At 44.2% G+C, this 20,821-nt stretch overlaps 1 protein-coding gene across 1 annotated transcript in view; it reads left to right on the forward strand.

Moving 5' to 3' along the window:
• Window positions 1-20,821, forward strand: part of neb (nebulin) — a 361,674-nt gene that overhangs the window by 182,459 nt on the left and 158,394 nt on the right. Inside the window, exons 75-78 of the mRNA XM_068036260.1 lie at window positions 447-551; window positions 3,610-3,921; window positions 8,235-8,438; window positions 8,544-8,648. Of these exons, the coding sequence (XP_067892361.1) occupies window positions 447-551; window positions 3,610-3,921; window positions 8,235-8,438; window positions 8,544-8,648 (726 nt within the window). The remainder of the gene's footprint in view (window positions 1-446; window positions 552-3,609; window positions 3,922-8,234; window positions 8,439-8,543; window positions 8,649-20,821) is intronic.

The raw sequence follows: 20,821 nt of genomic DNA on the forward strand, positions 1-20,821 counted from the left end.
GTAAAGTCCATTTAATGGTTTTATGTGTGGTTTTTTTTGAAAAGTCTTAAAGAAGGAGTTTCTCTTGTGTGACATTGTGTTAAGGTACACAACCAAATATTTACCACAAAACAGGGTGAATTTAGCTGTCCAATTAAAACATTGATATGATTTACCATTACTATTTTAATGGAGGTGTCAATTTGTTCTTTTTAAATGGATTAAAATTTCAGATAAAGAACTTTTGTATAAATAAACTAAGTGCTGGTCTGCCTATCCTGAAAAGCACTATTTGACCCCAAAAGTCTGCTGTATTGGCTATTGGCTGCTAAATAATGATTAGGCCAGAGCAAAAAAAAACGCCTGTGTGAAGTTGTGACCTTACTTTATACCAATTCAGCCATTCTCATTCAATCAAACTGCACTACTGTGGTTGTGAAACAATTGCTGCTACTCTTCCTTGACAGAAACTTTACAAGGAGGGTTGGGAAGATGCAAAGAAGACCATTGACTATCGTGCTGATGCTATCGCCATCCAAAATGCTAAAGCTTCCAGAAACATTGCAAGTGACGTAAGTACAAAATGTTTGACTGAATCTTGATGTCTTTGTGAATGTAAATCCCTATTACATCATGTGGACCATTCATAAAACTGCAAAAGCCATTTATAATAGATCCACAAGGAGCTAAAGCTCACAAAAATCACCAACTGACGTTAGACCCATTCATTTCCATTACTGGGCTGGATTTTACAGCCGCACCTCCGCCACCCCCCCCCACCTCCCCCCCACCGGCGTCGGGGATCATGGCAGAGGGGCCGGAAAATGCCTCCAGCAGAGGCCTATTACGGGCCTCGACACCAGGAAGTCCTGGCCTGATTTTGCCGGCCGCAGCAAGGCCTCGTGGAGACCCCCCGCTGCTCAGCGACGGGAGCCAAATTAGCATATGGAAATATATCTGATCAGTGAAGTAAGTAGTTACCCGCTCCCGCCCTCCATTCCGTTGCCATATTGGTGTCGGCGGCTGGCACTTGCCTTCAGATACCTATCCAGGGATCCGATGCGGGACATTGGTGGGGTGGGTGGAGCAGTTAAGTATCTCAGTATGGGAGTGGGAGGAGCGGGGTCACCCTCCTCCGATAGGTGTAGGGGATGGTTGGAATGGGTAAAAATTAAAGTTTGTGAATTGTGGGGGGTGGTGGGGGGAACTCAGGTGCTCAAGGTAAGTTTTTTTTTTGGGGGGGGAGAGGGCAAGGAATGAATTCTGTGGTTATTGGGGGGTGGGAGAGGGGCTAGAAACATTGATTTCATTTTGTTGAATCCATTTTAATAAACTATATTTTTCAATATTTAAATGAAATGGAAAGGCTGACGCCATTGACGGAGATGCCACATTTAATATCACAGCGGCTCCACGAATTACAGCCCATGTGTGTGGGCTGCCATTGTTTGTGGCGACAATGTAAAATCCAGCCCATTACTTTCTCAGAATTACTTCTTGTTTAAATACTGAAATTCTAAATGCCAAATTTATTCATTGCAAGTTTATGGGAATTAATAGCTTTATTCTCTCTATCATTGGCTTGAGGTTTGGCTAAAATGGATTTTGTGGTAAGGCAGAAGTTTGTCATAAGCATTTGTTGTAGTGATGTGTGACTGCACTATTGACAATTGTAAATTATGTCATGGTAAATTGGGTCAATCAGACTGGCATATACATTATTATGAGCCACCCTCATACTGATAAATATATACTAGTATCCTTTGAAGCTGCCAGTCTCTGACGTTGTCCTCTCCGATATTACAACTGAGAATTACTAGATCACTTATAAGAAAATGAGTTGAAGTAGACCACTGTTGCAAACTACTGCACTTGTAATGTACCAGGTATAAAGGGAGCTGACATTAGCTTTTATCCTAATTTTTAACAACATGCCAGTTTCTGCATCTGGCTTGCTATCCTCCTATTCAAATCTGGTTGATGGCATCTACAATGATTTTAATATGGAGCATAGAGGAGCTCTTTCATGTTACATCACTTAAATGGCATTGAGTTGGTATTCCTTTGGTATTCCATTGGTATTCCCGAGTTTGTATCATTCTATTCTGCGAAACTTTACAATATCACTGAATGAAGTAGCACTAAGTGCAGGAGTAGACAATCTTATCTGATTGAATTTTTAGACTGCTTCATGAAACAATGTAATTTAAACAAAAATATATATGATATAGGGATGAAGAAAAATGTGACAATATAACTGGAAATGCATAATTCCATGGAAATCAAGCCAAATTGAGTATGATCGAAGAGGTGACTCTTTTGAATTGTATCATTGTCCATAATGTTTGACTTCTTGAAATAGAAGCTCAAGCATCAGAATAGAATTCGTACTTTTGGAATTTTGTAATTAAATGAAGCAAAACTAGATCAAAATTGTCATGAAATATCAGAAAAATATCTAATCCATGATGTAAAAATATTGCAAAAAAAGGGATGAAACAAATATTTTCATAATTTAAAAATTTATTGTTGCATATATCCTCATTGCTTAATTTAAAAATTTAATTTAAAATTAATTAATTTTGTCTTAATTTTAGAATACAAGCAGAGTTGAATTAACTTTTCAATTTTGAATATGTGAATAAAAATTATTAGAGACCGATAATTATTAGGGACTGATTCTTAATACCCAAAACAGGGTGAGTTGGTTTCATGTCAGAGGTCAAACTACAAAATAAAATCAGAAATATGAGCCCAAACCACCTCAAACCCATATACTTCCAGTTTTAAAGGAGGTGGGTGAAGGGCAGCAACAATTCACTCGCAGGAAGTGGGTTGGTGATTTAAATCTTATAGTGAGGGTGCCTACCCTCATTTTAGCTGTCATTCCACTTTTTAATTCACTTTGGCTGGGTTTCCCAGGCATGGGGAAACCCGGCAGCTGAAAGGAGGTGAGAAATGTTGAATTGAGTTTTAGACGTAGTTTTAGGAAATGAAGATGGGCAAGTGGAAGGAGTGGCAGTGGGAGAGCCTTTTATAGCACTGCTTGTGGGCCAGAAGGAGTAGGGGTGTTTCCTCCCAGCCCAAGCAGCTACCCAGTAAATCTCCCCCCACTGACCACCATCAGACATCCTGACTATCATCTCCCCACCAACCACCATCTTCTTCTCCCTGATCAATGTCTGCCTCTATAAACCACTACTGAAATTTTTCTGCCCCTCCCTCCCGCCACAACCAGACTATCCCAACAATTAAGACCCCTCCTCGCAATCAGGATCCCCTAGTGGGAATCGAGCACACCCCCCCCCCCCAACCACCTTCAGACTAATCCTCCCCTGCAACATGACCTTGCCCCCACTACGATCAGGAACACTCCCAACAAACTCTTTCACTCACTCACTATACTTACCTATTCTCTTAGGCTGCAGCCTTGCGAAGCTGACTTCTGAACCGATAGTTTAAAAAGTGCAAGATATTCGGGAATCTCGTTCTTCTGGATTTCCCAACTTCACAACAGCACCCGGTCCAGCACTGAATTCACCTATGGGTTAAAATCCAAGCCTAACTAACATTTCTACTTCAGGTTATAATACTAATTGAGATTGATATGTTTGTACCATTTCTCCTCAGTATTTATATAAAGAAATCTATCGCAAGCAACTTGGCCACCATGTTGGATGCCGTGACATTAACGATGACCCCAAAATGGTTTGGTGCATGCATGTGGGCAAGATGCAGAGTGACAGGGAGTACAAGAAGGACTTTGAGAAAACTAAGACCAAGTTCAACATGCCTGTTGACATGCTGGACATCCTGTTGGCCAAGAAATGCCAGACCCTGGTCAGCGACATTGACTACAGACATTACCTGCATGAGTGGACCTGTCTGCCAGACCAGAATGATGTGATCCAGGCAAAGAAAGCCTATGATTTGCAGAGCGATGTGAGTATTAATATAGTTCCGGAGATATTAGCATTACTTAATTTATTTTTCTGCAGAGCTAAGGGAAGGAAATTAAGTCTTGAAATTACACCATGTGTTATTAGCACACAAATGCTTAATGCATTGTCTGAAATCCCTCTGAGTAGCAAGTCCAACAAGAGAGGGAGCAGTTTTCGACGTAGTTTTAGGAAATGAAGATGGGCAGGTGGAAGGAGTGGCAGTGGGAGAGCATTTTGGTGGTAGTGATCATAATTCAGTCCGTTTTAACATAATTATAAAAAAGGACAGAGGTAGAACAGGAGTTAGAGTTCTCAATTGGGGCAAGGCCAATTTTACTAAACTGAGGAGTGATTTAGCAATTGTGGACTGGAAACAGCTACTTGAAGGTAAATCAGTGTCAGAACAGTGGGAGGCATTCAAAGGGGAGATTCAAGGGGTTCAGGGTAAACATGTTCCCACAAAGAAAAAGGGTGAGGTGGCCACATCTAGAGTCCCATGGATGTCAAGGAACCGAAAGGGTAAGATAAGGCAGAAAAGGAAAGCTTATGTCCGACACCGAGAACTCAAGACTGCAGAAAGCCGAGAGGAGTACAAAAAGTGGAGGAGTGAAATCAAAAAGGAAATTAGGAAAGCAAAGAGAGGGCATGAAAGAATATTGGCAAGCAAAATCAAGGTCAACCCAAAGATGTTTTATCAATACATTAAGAGTAGCAGGATAACTAAGGAGAGAGTGGGGCCCATAAAAGAGCAAAAAGGTAACCTATGTGTAGGATCAGAAGATATTGGTATGGTTCTTAATGAATACTTTGCGTCTGTCTTCACAAAAGAGGGGGAAAATGCAAATATTACAATTAAGGAGGAAGAGTGTGAAGTATTGGATGTGATAAACATAGGGAGAGAGGAAGTATTAATGGGATTAGCATCCTTGAAAGTTGATAAATCACCAGGGCCAGATGAAACGTATCCTAGGCTGCTAAAAGAAGCAAGAGAGGAAATAGCAGAAGGTTTGACCATCATTTTCCAGTCCTTAGTGGATACAGGTATGGTGCCGGAGGATTGGAGAATTGCTAACATTGTACCTCTGTTTACAAAGGGTGCGAAGGATAGACCAAATAATTAGAGGCCAGTCAGTCTAACCTCAGTAGTGGGCAAATTATTGGAATCTATTCTGAGAGACAGGATAAATTGTCATTTAGAAAGGCACAAGTTAATCAAGGATAGACAGCATGGATTTGTTAAGGGAAGATCTTGTTTGACCAACTTGAGCGAATTTTTTGAAGTAACAAGGAAGATAGATGAGGGTACTGTCGTTGATGTGGTCTACATAAATTTTAGCAAGGCTTTTGATAAGGTCCCACATGGCAGACTGGATATAAAAATAAAAGCCCATGGGATCCAGGGAAATGGCAGGAAACAAAGGGTAATTGTTGACAGCTGTTTTAGCGACTCGTGGGCTGTTTCCAGTGGCATTCTGCAGGGCTCAGTACTGGGTCCCCTGCTTTTTGTGGTGTATATTAAGGATTTGGACATAAATGTTAGGGCATGATCAAGAAGGTTGCGGACGACACAAAGATTGGCCGTGTGGTAGATAGCAAAGAGGATAGCTGTAGGCTACAGTAAGATATTGATGGTGTGGTCAGATGGGCAGAAAAGTGGCAAATGGAATTCAACTTGGAGAAGTGTGAGGTGATGCATTTGGGGAGGTCAAACAAGGCAAAGGAATACACGATTAATGGGAAAATACTGAGACGTGTAGAGGAAGTAAGGGACCTTGGAGTGAATCTCCACAGATCCCAGAAGGTAGCAGGACAGGTCAATAAGGTGGTTAAGCAGGCATATGGAATACTTCCCTTTATTAGCCAGGATATAGAATACAAGAGCAGGGAAGTTATACTGGAACTGTATAACTCATTGGTTAGTCCACAACTTGAGTACTGTGCACAGTTCTCGTCACCTCATTACAGAAAGGATATAATTGCACTTGCGAGGGTACAGAGAAAATTTATGAAGATGTTGCCAGGACTGGAAAAATGCAGTTATGAGGAAAGATTGGATAGCCTGGGGTTGTTCTCCTTTAGAGAAGGCTGAGGGGAGGTCTGATTGAAATGTACAACATTTTCAGGGGCCTGGATAGAGTGGAGGTGAAGGGTCTATTCACCTTAGCAGAGAGGTCAGTGACAAGGGGGCATAGATTTAAAGTGATTGGTAGAAAAATTAGAGGGGCGATGAGGAAAAACTTTTCCACCCAGAGGGTGCTGGTGGTCTGGAACTCACTACCTGAAAGGATAGTTGAGGCAGAGACTCTCAACTTATTCAAAGGGAGTCTGGATACGCACCTCAAGTACCGTAATCTGCAGGGTTACAGACCAAATGCTGGAAAGTGCGATTAGGCTGGGTGGCTCCTTTTTCAGCTGGCGCAGACACAATGGGCCAAGTGGCCTCTTTCTGTGCTATAAACTTTCTATGATTCTATGAGTGACATTTTAACAGATACATCAACACATGAAAAATAAATGGGTTAAATCGTATTGGAGGTGAATCTCAGACAAACTGCTGAAACATTCATGCATTACTAATTCCAGAACAATTAAGTTCCTTGAAGCAAGGCCATCAAAAGCTAACAGTGATGGCGGCAGCTGATGAAGCATAAAATGCATGTGCAGATGGAGTGGGCCAACAATCAACAACATCAGTAACAGCAACTGTATTTATATAGTGTCTTTAACATGTCCCAAGGCATTTCACATGAGCCTTATAGACTCATAGAATGGTTAAAGGACAGAAGGAGGCCATTCGGCCTGTCGAATCCATGCTGGCTCTCTGCAACAACTCATTTAATCCAACTCCCCAGACCTTTTCCTGTAGTCCTGCAACATATCTTTCCCTCAGGTGATGATCCAAGCCCCTATTGAAAGCCACGATTGAATCTGCCTCCACCACACTCTCAGGCAGTGCATTCCAGTTCCTAACCACTTGCCGCATAAAAGGTTTTCCTCATATCGTTCTTTTGCCAATCACCTTATATTGGTACCTTCTGTTTTTCAACCCTTCCGCCAATGGGAACAATGGGAGATTTGATAGAGGTGTTCAAAATCATGAGGGAGCTACACAGAGTAGATTGGGACAAACTCTTCCCATTGGCAGAAACGTCAAGAACCAGAGTACACCAATTTGCAATGATTGGCAAAAGAAGCAACAGCGACATGAAGAAAAACTTTTTTACACAGCTAGTAGTTAGGATCTGGAATGCACTGCCTGAAATTGTGGTGGAGGCAGATTCAATCGAGGCCTTCAAAGCAGAATTGGGTAATTATCTGAAGAAATAAGATTTTCACGGCTACGGGGAAAAGGTGAGGCAGTGAGACCAGCTGAGTTGCTCTTGCAGAGAGCTGGCATGGACACAAAGGCCAAATGGCCTCCTTCTGTGCTGCAACCATTCTGTGATTTATGATTCTATCTACTCTGTAGATACCCCTCATAATTTTGAACACCCCTATCAAATCACCCCTCAGACTTCTCTTCTCTAAGGAGAACAGCCCCAGCTTCTCCAATCTACCCATGTAAGTGAAGTCTCGCATCCCTTGAATTATTCTCGTCAATCTTTTCTGCACCCTCTCTATAGGTTTCACATCCTTCCTAAAGGTTGGTGCCCAGAATTGGACACAATACTCCAGTGAGGTGTTTTATAAAAGTCATCATAATTTCCTTGCTTTTGTAATCAATGCCTCTATTTATAACATCCAGGATCCCGTATGGGATTTTAACCTTTTTCTCAACCTGCCCTGCAACTTTCAACGAGTTGTGCACATATACCCCAGGTCTCTCGGTTCCTGCACCCACTTTAGAATTGCACCCTTTATTTTATATTGCCTCTGCTCGTTTTTCCTACCAAAATGTATCCTTCACAGACCTCATCAAAGAAAATTTGAAACCAAGGCATATAAGGACATACAAGGACAGACGATCAAAAGCTTGGTCAAAGAGATAGATTTTAAGGAGGGTCCAAAAGGAGGAGAGAGCTATCGAGAGGCGGAAGGGTTCACTGATGGAATTCTCGAGCTTGGGGTCTTGACAGCTGAAGGCACAACTACCAATGATGGAGTGATTAAAATTGGGGATGTGCAAGAGACCAGAATTGGAAGAGTGCACAGATCTTTAAGGGTTGTAGGCCTGGAGTGATGAAGTTTCATGTATTTTACTGTCCAATTCCATTGACTATTGTAATTGATCCCATTTTAAGTGCAAATATATTCTGATTAATCTAACACCCAAATCATTGTCTGTGGCCTATGTTTCCCTGACTTTTCCTTTAGTTGTTGTACAAGTCTGATTTGGAATGGATCCGTGGCTGTGGATGGATGCCCAATGATTCTATCGATGTTAAGAAAGTGCAGAAAGCCCAGGAAATCCTCAGTGAGCGGCTCTACCGTCAACCTCCTAATAAGCTCAGCTTCACCAGCATTGTTGACCTTCCCAGCATAGTCCAGGCTAAAATCAACTCAGACCTACTGAGTGATGTAAGACACTTAATTCTCAATGTCTTAAACTTTTCTGTACACTTATTTGAAATTGATTGTGTGTTCAGTGTACTTTGATTTTTTTCTCTGCTTGAAATATCATAGAGAAAATACAAAGAAGCTTGGGAGAAAGACAAGATACAGATTCACGTCCTTCCAGATACACCGGCAATTTTGTTGGCTAAATCCAATGCTGCCAACGTTAGTCAGGTGAGTGTAAAGTTTATATTTACAGTAATATAACATAATTTACTGCTGGATACACCAGAAAACTTAAGGGGCTGGATTTTGTAGGAGCCTTGACGTCGGGACCCGTGGCAGGGAGGGCATGAAGATTGCCCTGGATGAGACCCGCCATGGACCTTGACGCTGGCAGGGCACGTCCCGATCTTGCCGACGGCAGCGAGGCCTTGTGGCGGCCCCCACAACGCCACGCGGCGATGGAACCTCAATTTAACTATGTAAAATAATTGACTTAGCTGCATTAATGAATTTGCCGTCGCCTCCTGATGTGCCGCTGTGATCTTCATCCTGGCGGACGGCACTGACGCGCCTTTGGATCCCCATCCGGGAAACGAGGTGTCACACTTGTCAGGAGGGAAGAAGGGGTTTATCTGTGCCGGGGTGGAGGTGCGGTGGGTGGTGATTGGAAGGGGTAAAGGTTAAAGGTTCTGAACTTCGCGGGGGGGGGTGGAGGGGATGTTCATATATACAAGGTAAATATTTCGGGGGGGGGTGGGGAAGGGCAGGAATGATACCGAATGCTATCAGGGGGAGTGGGAGAGGGGCTGGGAATATTTAAAGAACAAAGAACAGTACAGCACAGGAACAGGCCATTCGGCCCTCCAAGCCTGCGCCGATCTTGATGCCTGCCTAACCTAACACCTTCTGCCCTTCCGGGGCCCATATCCCTCTATTCCGTTCCTATTCATGTATTTGTCAAGATGTCTCTTAAACGTCGCTATCGTATCTGCTTCCACCACCTCCCCTGGCAGCAAGTTCCAGGCACTCACCAACCTCTGTGTAAAAAACTTGCCTTGCACAACCCCTCTAAACTTTGCGCCTCACACCTTAAATCTATGTCCCCTAGTAACTGACTCTTCCACCCTGGGAAAAAGCTTCTGACTATCCACTCTGTCCATGCCGCTCATAACTTTGTAAACCTCTATCATGTCGCCCCTCCACCTCCGTCGTTCCAGTGAAAACAATCCGAGTTTATCCAACCTCTCCTCATAGCTAATGCCCTCCAGACCAGGCAACATCCTGGTAAACCTCCTCTGTACCCTCTCCAAAGCCTCCACGTCCTTCTGGTAGTTTGGCGACCAGAATTGCACGCAATATTCTAAGTGTGGCCTAACTAAGGTTGTGTACAGCTGCAACATGACTTGCCAATTTTTATACTCTATGCCCCGACCGATGAAGGCAAGCATGCCGTATGCCTTTTTGACTACCTTATCCACCTGCGTTGCCACTTTCAGTGTGGACCTGTATGCCCAGATCTCTCTGCCTGTCAATACTCCGAAGGGTTCTGCCATTTACTGTATACCTCCCACCTGCATTAGACCTTCCAAAATGCATTACCTCACATTTGTCCGGATTAAACTCCATCTGCCATTTCTCCGTCCAAGTCTCCAACCGATCTATATCCTGCTGTATCCTCTGACAATCCTCATCACTATCTGCAACCCCACCAACCTTTGTGTCGTCCACAAACTTACTAATCAGACCAGCTACATTTTCCTCCAAATCATTAATATATACTACAAACAGCAAAGGTCCCAGCACTGATCCCTGCGGAACACCACTAGTCACATCCCTCCATTCAGAAAAACACCCATCCACTGCTACCCTCTGTCTTCTATGACTGAGCCAGTTCTGTATCCATCTTGCCAGCTCACTTCTGATCCCGTGTGACTTCACCTTTTGTACCAGTCTGCCATGCGGGACCTTGTCAAAGGCTTTACTAAAGTCCATATAGATAACATCCACTGCCCTTCCTTCATCAATCATCTCCGTCACTTCCTCAAAAAACTCAATCAAATTTGTAAGACACGACCTCCCCTTCACAAAACCATGCTATCTCTCGCTAATAAGTTTGTTTGTTTCCAAATGGGAGTAAATCCTGTCCCGAATAATCCTCTCTAATAGTTTCCCCACCACTGACATAAGGCTCACCGGCCTATAATTTCCTGGATTATCCTTGCCACCCTTCTTAAACAAAGGCACAACATTGGTTATTATCCAGTCCTCTGGGACCTCACCTGTCGCCAATGAGGATGCAAAGATTTCTGTCAAGGCGCCAGCAATTTCTTCCCTTGCCTCCCTCAGTATTCTGGGGTAGATCCCATCAGGCCCTGGGGACTTATCTACCTTAATGCTTTGCAAGACACCCAACACCTCCTCCTTTTTGATAATGAGATGACTGAGACGATCTGCACTCCCTTCCCTAGGCTCATCATCCACCAAGTCCTTCTCTTTGGTGAATACTGATGCAAAGTACTCATTTAGCACCTCGCCCATTTCCTCTGGCTCCACACATAGATTCCCTTCTCTGTCCTTGAGTGGGCCAACCCTTTCCCTGGTTACCCTCTTGCTCTTTATATATATATAAAAATCCTTGGGATTTTCCTTAATCCTGTTTGCCAATGACTTTTCATGACCCCTTTTAGCCCTCCTAACTCCTTGCTTAAGTTCCTTCCTACTGTCTTTATATTCCTCAAGTGCTTCATCTGTTCCTGGCCTTCCAGCCCTTACAAATGCTTCCTTTTTCTTTTTGACTAGGCTCACAATATGCCATGTTATCCAAGGTTCCCGAAACTTGCCAAACTTGTCTTTCTTCCTCACAGGAACATGCTGGTCCTGGATTCTAATCAGCTGACGTTTGAAAGACTCCCACATGTCAGATGTTGATTTACCCTCAAACAGCTGCCCCAATCTAAATTCTTCAGTTCCTGCCTAATATTGTTATAATTAGCCTTCCCCCAATCTAGCACCTTCACCCGAGGACTACTCTTATCCTTATCCACAAGTACCTTAAAACTTATGGAATTATGGTCACTGCTCCCGAAATGCTCCTCCACTGAATCTTTGACCACCTGGCCGGGCTCATTCCCCAATACCAGGTCCAGAATGGCCCCATCCCTAGTTGGACTATCTACATACGGGGTGGCACAGTGGCGCAGTGGTTAGCACCGCAGCCTCACAGCTCCAGGGACCCGGGTTCGATTCTGGGTACTGCCTGTGCGGAGTTTGCAAGTTCTCCCTGTGTTTGCGTGGGTTTTCGCCGGCTACTCCGGTTTCCTCCCACATCCAAAGACTTGCAAGTGATAGGTAAATTGGCCGTTGTAAATTGCCCCTAGTGTAGGGAGGTGATAGGGAATATGGGATTACTGTAGGGTTAGTAAAAATGGGTGGTTGTTGGTCGGCACAGACCCGGTGGGCCGAAGGGCCTGTTTCAGTGCTGTATCTCTAAATAAAAAATAAATAAAATAAATACTGTTTCAAGAAGCCCTCCTGGATGCTCCTCACAAATTCTGCTCCGTCCAAGCCCCTCGCACTAAGTGAATCCCAGTCAATATAGGGGAAGTTAAAATCACCCACCACTACAACCCTGTTACCTTTACATCTTTCCAAAATCTGTCTACATATCTGCTCCTTTACCTCCCGCTGGCTGTTGGGAGGTCTGCAGTAAACCCCCAACATCGTGACTGCACCCTTCCTATTCCTGAGCTCCACCCATATTGCCTCACTGCATGACCCCTCTGAGGTGTCCTCCCACAGTACAGCTGTGATATTCTCCTTAACCAGTAATGCAACTCCCCCACCCCTTTTACATCCCCCTCTATCCTGCCTGAAGCTTCTAAAGCCTGGAACATTTAGCTGCCAATCCTACCCTTCCCTCAACCAAGTCTCTGTAATAGCAACAACATCATATTTCCAAGTACTAATCCAAGCTCTAAGTTCATCTGCCTTACCTGTTATACTTCTCGCATTGAAACAAATGCACCTCAGACCACCAGTCCCGCTGTGCTCAGCAACATCTCCCTGCCTGCTCTTCCTCTTAGTCCCACTGGCCTTATTTACTATGCCCTCCTCATTTATTTCACTAGCTGTCCTGCTGCTCTGGATCCCACCCCCCTGCCACACTAGTTTAAACCCTCCTGAGTGACGCTAGCAAACCTTGCAGCCAGGATATTAGTGCCCCTCCAGTTTAGATGCAACCCGTCCTTCTTGTACCGGCCCCATCTGTCCCTGAAGAGAGCCCAATGGTCCAGATATCTGAAACCCTCCCTTCTAGGGCGGCACAGTGGCGCAGTGGTTAGCACCGCAGCCTCACAGCTCCAGCGACCCGGGTTCAATTCCGGGTACTGCCTGTGTGGAGTTTGCAAGTTCTCCCTGTGTCTGCGTGGGTTTCCTCCGGGTGCTCCGGTTTCCTCCCACAAGCCAAAGACTTGCAGGTTGATAGGTAAATTGGCCATTAGAAATTGCCCCTAGTATAGGTAGGTGGTAGGGAAAATATAGGGACAGGTGGGGATGTGGTAGGAATATGGGATTAGTGTAGGATTAGTATAAGTGGGTGGTTGATGGTCGGCACAGACTCGGTGGGCCGAAGGGCCTGTTTCAGTGCTGTATCTCTAAACTAAACTAAACTAAACTAAACTACACCAGCTGCACGTGTTTAGCTGCACTATCTTCCTGTTTCTAGCCTCACTGGCACGTGGCACAGGGAGTAATCCAGAGATTACAACCCTAGAGGTCCTGTTTTTTAACTTCCTGCAATTATTTTTAGTAAGTTCACATGCACTGTCCTTTAATAATTTAAACTGTCATTAGGGCTCTAAGTTCTTTATAAATGGCACCAGGCCTGCGTAGTGACATTGGATGTCGTTGCTTGGGCGGCTCGCCCACCCCCTCCACATCATCAGGGTGGGGGGCGATATGCCCTGGACATGTTAATGAGCCACTGCATATAAGATTGCGGCAGCTCTGCGGAGTGAAACCCGCGTTTGCAGGCCGCCATATTTTATGGCTGCCGCCATACTCGACAGCTGCAACACAGAATCCAGCCCAAGATGTTCTAGGCAAAGTCCATTTAATTGCTGTATGTGTAGTTTTTTTTTAAGTCTTAAAGGAGGAGTTTGTCTTGTATCACATTGTAACCAAAAAATTACCACAAAACAGAGAGAATTTAGCTGTCCAATTAAAATATTGGTATGATATACCATTACTATTTTAATGGAGGTATCAATTTGTTTATTTTAAATTGATTATAATTTCAGATAAAGGACTTTTGTATGAATAGAATAAGTGCTTGTACACCTATCCTGAAAAGCACTATTTAAGAACATAAGAACTAGGAGCAGGAGTTGGCAATTCAGCCCCTCGAGCCTGTTCCGCCATTCAATACGATCATGGCTGATCTCATCTCGGCCTCAATTCCACTTTCCTGCCCGTTCTCCATAACCCTTCAACCCATTACTAATTAAAAATTTGTCTATCTCCTCCTTAAATTGACTCAATTTCCCGGCATCCACCGCACTCTGGGGTAATGAATTCCACAGACTCACGACAGTTTGAGAGAAGTAATTTCTCCTCGTCACTTTATTAAATCTGCTATCTCTTATCCTAAAACTATGGCCTCTTGTTCTAGATTGCCCCACAAGAGGAAACATCCTCTCTACGTCTACTTTGTCAATCCCCTTAATCATCTTATATACCTCAATTAGATCTCCTCTCATTCTTATAAACTCTAGAGAGTAAAGGCCTAAACTGCTCAATATCTCTTCATAAGACAACCCCTCATCTTTGGAATCAATCTAGTGAACCTCCTCTGAACTGCCACCAATGCAACTACATCCCTCCTCAAGTAAGGGGACCAAAACTGTACGCAATACTCCAGGTTCGATCTCACTAATGCCTGAGACAGTTGTAGCAACACTTCCCTACTTTTATACTCTATTCCTTTAGCAATAAATGCCAAAATTCCATATGCCTTCTTTATTACCTGCTGCACCTGCATACTAGTTTTCCGCAATTCATGCACGAGGACACCCAGATCCCTCTGCACCGAAGCACTCTGAAGTTTCTCCACTTAGACAATAATTTGCCTTTCTATTCTTCCGACCAAAATGGATAACCTCACACTTATCCACGTAAAACTCCATCTGCCAAATCTTGGCCCATTCACCTAATCTATCCATATCCATTTGTAAATTTCTTATTTCTTTATTGCAACTTACTATCCTACCTATTTTGGTGTCATCTGCAAATTTGGCGATGGTACCTTCTATCCCTGCATCCAAGTTATTAATATAGATTGCAAATAGTTGGGCCCGAGGACCGAATCCTGTGACACCCCACTAGTTACATCTTGCCAGCCAGAAAAAGACCCATTTATCCCGACTCTCTGTTTTCTGTTGGGTAGCCAATCCTCTATCCAAGCTAATAAATTGCCCCTAACCCTATGTGATCTTGACTCGTGTATGAACCTTTTGTGTGGTACCTTATCAAATGCCTTCTGGAAGTCCAGATATACTACATCTGCAGGATACCCATTATTCACTTTGCTTGTTACATCTTCGAAGAACTCTAGAAAATTAGTCAAACACGATTTATCCTTCATAAAACCATGTTGAATCTGATGGATTGCATTTTGACTTTCTAAATGTCCTTTTATTACTTCCTTAATAATGGATTCTAACCATTTTCCAACGACAGATGTTAAACTAACTGGTCTATAGTTTCCTTCTTTCTGCCTCTCTCCCTTTTTGAATAAGGGCATTATATTAGCATTTTTCCAATCCACAGGAACCTTTCCCACATCCAGGGAATTTTGGAATATTATAACCAATGGATCCACTATCTCCGCTGCCACTTCCTTTAAGACCCTAGGATGTAGGCCATCAGGCCCTGGGGACTTGTCTGCCTTCAATCCCAATAGTTTGCGCAGTAGGGGCAGGCAGTAAGTGCAGGAATCCCCTGTGGTTATCCCCTTCTCTCACAAGTATACCGTTTTGGATACTGTTGGGGGTTTTGGCCTATCAGGGGAAAACAACAGCAGCAGCCAGAGCAGTGGCACCATGGCAGGGACTGTTGTTCATCAGAGAGGGACAAAGCGCAGAAGAGCAATAGTTATAGGGGACTCTATAGTCAGGGACACAGATAGGCGCTTCTGTGGCCGTGAAAGAGACTCCAGGATGGTATGTTGCCTCCCTGGTGCCAGGGTCAAGGATGTCTCTGAATGGACAGGGGGCATTCTGAGGGGGGAGGGTGAACAGCCAGAGGTTGTGGTACACATCGGTACCAACGACATAGGCAGGAAGAGTGACGAGGTCCTGCAGGGGGAGTTTAGGGAGTTAGGTAGAAAGTTAAAAGACAGGATCTCTAGGGTTGTAATCTCAGGATTACTCCCTGTGCCACGTGCCAGTGAGGCTAGAAATAGGAAGATACTGCAGCTAAACACGTGGCTGAACAGCTGGTGTAGAAGGGAGGGTTTCAGATATCTGGACCATTGGGATCTCTTCAGGGACAGATGGGACCTGTACAAGAAGGACGGGTTGCATCTAAACTGGAGGGGCACAAATATCCTGGCTGCGAGGTTTGCTAGCATCACTCGGGAGGGTTTAAACTAGTGTGGCAGGGGGGTGGGAACCAGAGCAGTAGGACAGCAAGTGAAATAAATGAGGGGGGGGCTAGTAAATAAGGCCAGTAAGACGAAAAGGAAGAGCAGGCAGGGAGATGTTGCAGAGCACAGGGGGACTGGTGGTCTGAAGTACATTTATTTCAATGCGAGAAGTCTAACAGGTAAGGCAGATGAACTTAGAGCTTGGATTAGTACTTGGAACTATGATGTTGTTGCTATTACAGAGACTTGGTTGAGGGAAGGACAGGATTGGCAGCTAAATGTTCCAGGATTTAGAAGCTTCAGGCAGGATAGAGGGGGATGTAAAAGGGGTGGGGGAGTTGCATTACTGGTTAAGGAGAATATCACAGCTGTACTGCGGGAGGACACCTCAGAGGGGTCATGCAGTGAGGCAATATGGGTGGAGCTCAGGAATAGGAAGGGTGCAGTCACGATATTGGGGGTTTTCTACAGGCTTCCCAACAGGCAGCGGGAGGTAGAGGAGCAGATATGTAGATCGATTTTGGAAAGATGTAAAGGTAACAGGGTTGTAGTGGTGGGTGATTTTAACTTCCCCTATATTGACTGGGACTCACAGTGCTAGGGGCTTGGATGGGGCAGAATTTGTAAGGAGCATCCAGGAGGTTTTCTTGAAACAATATGTAGATAGTCCAACTAGGGATGGGGCCATACTGGACCTGGTATTGGGGAATGAGCCTGGCCAGGTGGTTGAAGTTTCAGTAGGGGAGCATTTCGAGAACAGTGACCATAATTCCATAAGTTTTAAGGTACTTGTGGATAAGGATAAGAGTAGTCCTCGGGTGAAGGTGGTAAATTGGGGGAAGGCTAATTATAACAATATTTGGCAGGAACTGAAGAATTTAGATTGGGGGCGGCTGTTTGAGGGTAAATCGAGATCTGACATGTGGGAGTCTTTCAAACGTCAGTTGATTAGAATTCAGGACCAGCATGTTCCTGTGAGGAAGAAGGATAAGTTTGGCAAGTTTCGGGAACCTTGGATAACGCGGGATATTGTGAGCCTCATCAAAAAGAAAAAGGAAGCATTCATAAGGGCTGGAAGGCTAAGAACAGACGGATCCCTTGAGGAATATAAAGACAGCAGGAAGGAACTTAAGAAAGGACTCAGGAGGGCTAAAAGGGGTCATGAGAAGTCATTGGCTAACAGGATTAAGGAAAATGCCAAGGGTTTTTATAAAGAGCAAGATGGTAACTAGGGTTGGCCCACTCAAGGACAGAGAAGGGAATCTATGTGTGGAGCCAAAGGAAATGGGCGAGGTACTAAATGAGTACTTTGTATCAGTATTCACCAAAGAGAAGTCCCCAGGGCCTGATGGGATCTACCCCAGAATACTGAGGGAGGCAAGGGAAGAAATTGCTGGGGCCTGGACAGAAATCTTTGCATCCTCATTGGCTACAGGTGAGGTCCCAGAGGACTGGAGAATAGCCAATGTTGTGCCTTTGTTTAAGAAGGGTGGCAAGGATAATCCAGGAAATTATAGGCCGGTGAGCCTTACGTCAGTGGTAGGGAAATTATTAGAGAGGATTCTTCGGGACAGGATTTACTCCCATTTGGAAACAAACAAACTTATTAGCGAGAGGCAGCATGGTTTTGTGAAGGGGAGGTCATGTCTCACTAATTTGATTGAGTTTTTTGAGGAAGTGACGAAGATGATTGATGAAGGAAGGGCAGTGGATGTTATCTATATGGACTTCAGTAAAGCCTTTGACAAGGTCCCTCATGGCGGAATGGTACAAAAGTTAAAGTCACACGGGATCAGAGGTGGGCTGGCAAGATGGATACAGAACCGGCTCTGTCATAGAAGACAGAGGGTAACAGTGGATGGGTATTTTTCTGAATGGAGGGATGTGACTAGTCGTGTTCCGCAGGGATCAGTGCTGGGACCTTTGCTGTTTGTAGTATATATTAATGATTTGGAGGAAAATGTAGCTGGTCTGATTAGTAAGTTTGCGGCCGACGCAAAGGTTGGAGGAGTTGCGGATAGTGATGAGGATTGTCAGAGGATACAGCAGGATATAGATCGGTTGGAGACTTGGGCGGAGAAATGGCAGATGGAGTTTAATCCGGACAAATGTGAGGTAATGCATTTTGGAAGATCTAATGCAGGTGGGAAGTATACAGTAAATGGCAGAACAGTATTGACAGGCAGAGACCTCTGGGCATACAGGTCCACAGGTCACTGAAAGTGGCAACGCAGGTGGATAAGGTAGTCAAGAAGGCATATGGCATGCTTGCCTTCATCGGTCGGGGCATAGAGTATAAAAATTGGCAAGTCATGTTGCAGCTGTGCAGAACCTTAGTTGGGCCACACTTAGAATATTGCGTGCAATTCTGGTCGCCACACTACCAGAAGGATGTGGAGGCTTTGGAGAGGGTAAAGAAGAGGTTTACCAGGATGTTGCCTGGTCTGGAGGGCATTAGCTCTGAGGAGAGGTTGGATAAACTCGGATTGTTTTCACTGGAACGACGGAGGTGGAGGGGCAACATGATAGAGGTTTACAAAGTTATGAGCGGCATGGACAGAGTGGATAGTCAGAAGCTTTTTCCCAGGGTGGAAGAGTCAGTTATTAGGGGACATAGGTTTAAGGTGCGAGGGGCAAAGTTTAGAGGGGATGTGCGAGGCAAGTTCTTTACACAGAGGGTGGTGAGTGCCTGGAACTTGCTGCCGGGGGAGGTGGTGGAAGTAGGTACGATAGCGATGTTTAAGTGGCATCTTGACAAATACATGAATAGGATGGGAATAGAGGGATACAGTCCCCGGAAGTGCAGAAGGTTTTAGTTTAGACAGGCATCAAGATTGGCACAGGCTTGGAGGGCAGAATGGCCTGTTCCTGTGCTGTACTGTTCTTTGTTCTTTGTACTTTTACCCTAGTGATGATGATTGTGCTGAGTTCCTCCCTTTCTATCACCTCTGCATTACCTGTTACTATTGGGATGGTACTAATGTCCTCCACCGTGAAAACTGAGGCAAAATACTGATTTAGTGTCTCCACCATTTCTGTGTTCCCCTCTATTAACTCCCCAGTCTCATCCTCCAAGGGACCAACATTCACTTTAGCTACTCTCTTCCCTTTTATATACTTATAGAAGCTTTTGCTATCCGTTTTTATATTTTGCACTAGTTTTCTTTCATAATTTACTTTTGCTCTTTTTATTACTTTTTTAGTTTACTTTGTTGATCTTTAAAAGTTCCCCAATCTTCCAGCCTGCCACTGGCCTTTGCAATATAGTTTGCCTTCATTTTTGTCTTTATGTTATTCTTAACTTCCTTGCTTAGCCATGGATGTTTTTTCCCCCTCTTTCAATCTTTCTTCCTCTCTGGAATATATTTTAGTTGGGAAGAATTGAGTATGTTCCTAACCATCTGCCACTGCTCATCAACTGTCCTACCTTTTAGTCTTCCTACCCAGTCCACTCGGGCCAAATCTGTCCTCATGCCTATGTAATTACCTTTGTTTACTCCAGAACGCTCGTGTGGGACTCCAGTTTCTCGCCCTCAAACTGAGTTTGAAATTCTAGCACGCTATAATTACTCTTCCCTGGAAGATGCTTAACTATGAGATCATTAATTAATCCCACCTCATTACACAATACCAAATCTAGAATCGCCTGCTCCCTGGTTGGTTCCACGACATATTACTCCAAAAACCAATCTCTGATACATTCAATGAACTATCCCTCGAGGCTACGCTCGCCAATTTGATTAATCCAGTCTATATGCATATTAAAATCACCCATGATTATTGCCGTACTTTTCTTACAAGCCCCCAGTATTTCCTGGTTTATACTGTGCCCCACTGTAGAACTACTGTTTGGGGACCTATAGATTACTCCCACCAGGGTCTTCTTTCCCTTGCTATTTCTTATTTCTACCCAGACTGATTCTACGTCTTGATCTCCACTGCCTATATCATTTCTCACTATAGCATTGATCTCTTCCTTTACATACAAAGCTACACCACCTCCTTTTCCTTCCTGTCTATCCTTCCATAATACTGAGTACCCTTGGATATTCAATTCCCAAACCTGGTTTCCCTGCAACCTCCGCAATCGCCACTAAATTATACTCATTCGTCTCTATTCGTGCTGTTAACTCATTTATTTGATTCCGAATGCTTCGTGCATTCAGATACTAAGCCTTTCAGTTGTTCTATTATCAAATTTCCCTACTCTTGTAGGGAAATGATTCCTTGGTGCAATATGACGTTCACACGTTCTGTCCCTTCCTTTTATTTCCTGGTAACAATCAGCCTCATCACTAACCTGCACTCCTACCTTCTCCTTCAACTTTGATTTCCTAATTTTCCATGCAACTGAACCTTCCCCTACACTATTTAGTTTAAAGGTAAATTATAGTTTAAAGCTAATTAAAAATTATAATTTAAAGCTAATACAGCCCTAGTCATGCGATTCACCAGGACTCTGGTCCCAGCATGATTCAGGTGGAGCCCGTCCCAGCGGAACAGCTCCCTCCTTCCCCAGTACTGGTGACAATGCCCCATGAATTTGACCCCAAAAGTCTGCTGTATTGGCCATTGCTTGCTAAATAACAATTAGGCCAGAGCACAGGGTGGCACAGTGACACAGTGGTTAGCACCGCAGCCTCACAGCTCTAGTGACCCAGGTTCAGTTCTGGGTACTGCCTGTGTGGAATTTGCAAGTTCTCCCTGTGACCGCATGGGTTTCTGCTGGGTGCTCTGGTTTCCTCCCACAGCCAAAGAT

The sequence above is a fragment of the Heterodontus francisci genome, chromosome 7 (assembly GCF_036365525.1).
Source record: "Heterodontus francisci isolate sHetFra1 chromosome 7, sHetFra1.hap1, whole genome shotgun sequence".
Lineage (NCBI taxonomy): Eukaryota > Metazoa > Chordata > Chondrichthyes > Heterodontiformes > Heterodontidae > Heterodontus > Heterodontus francisci.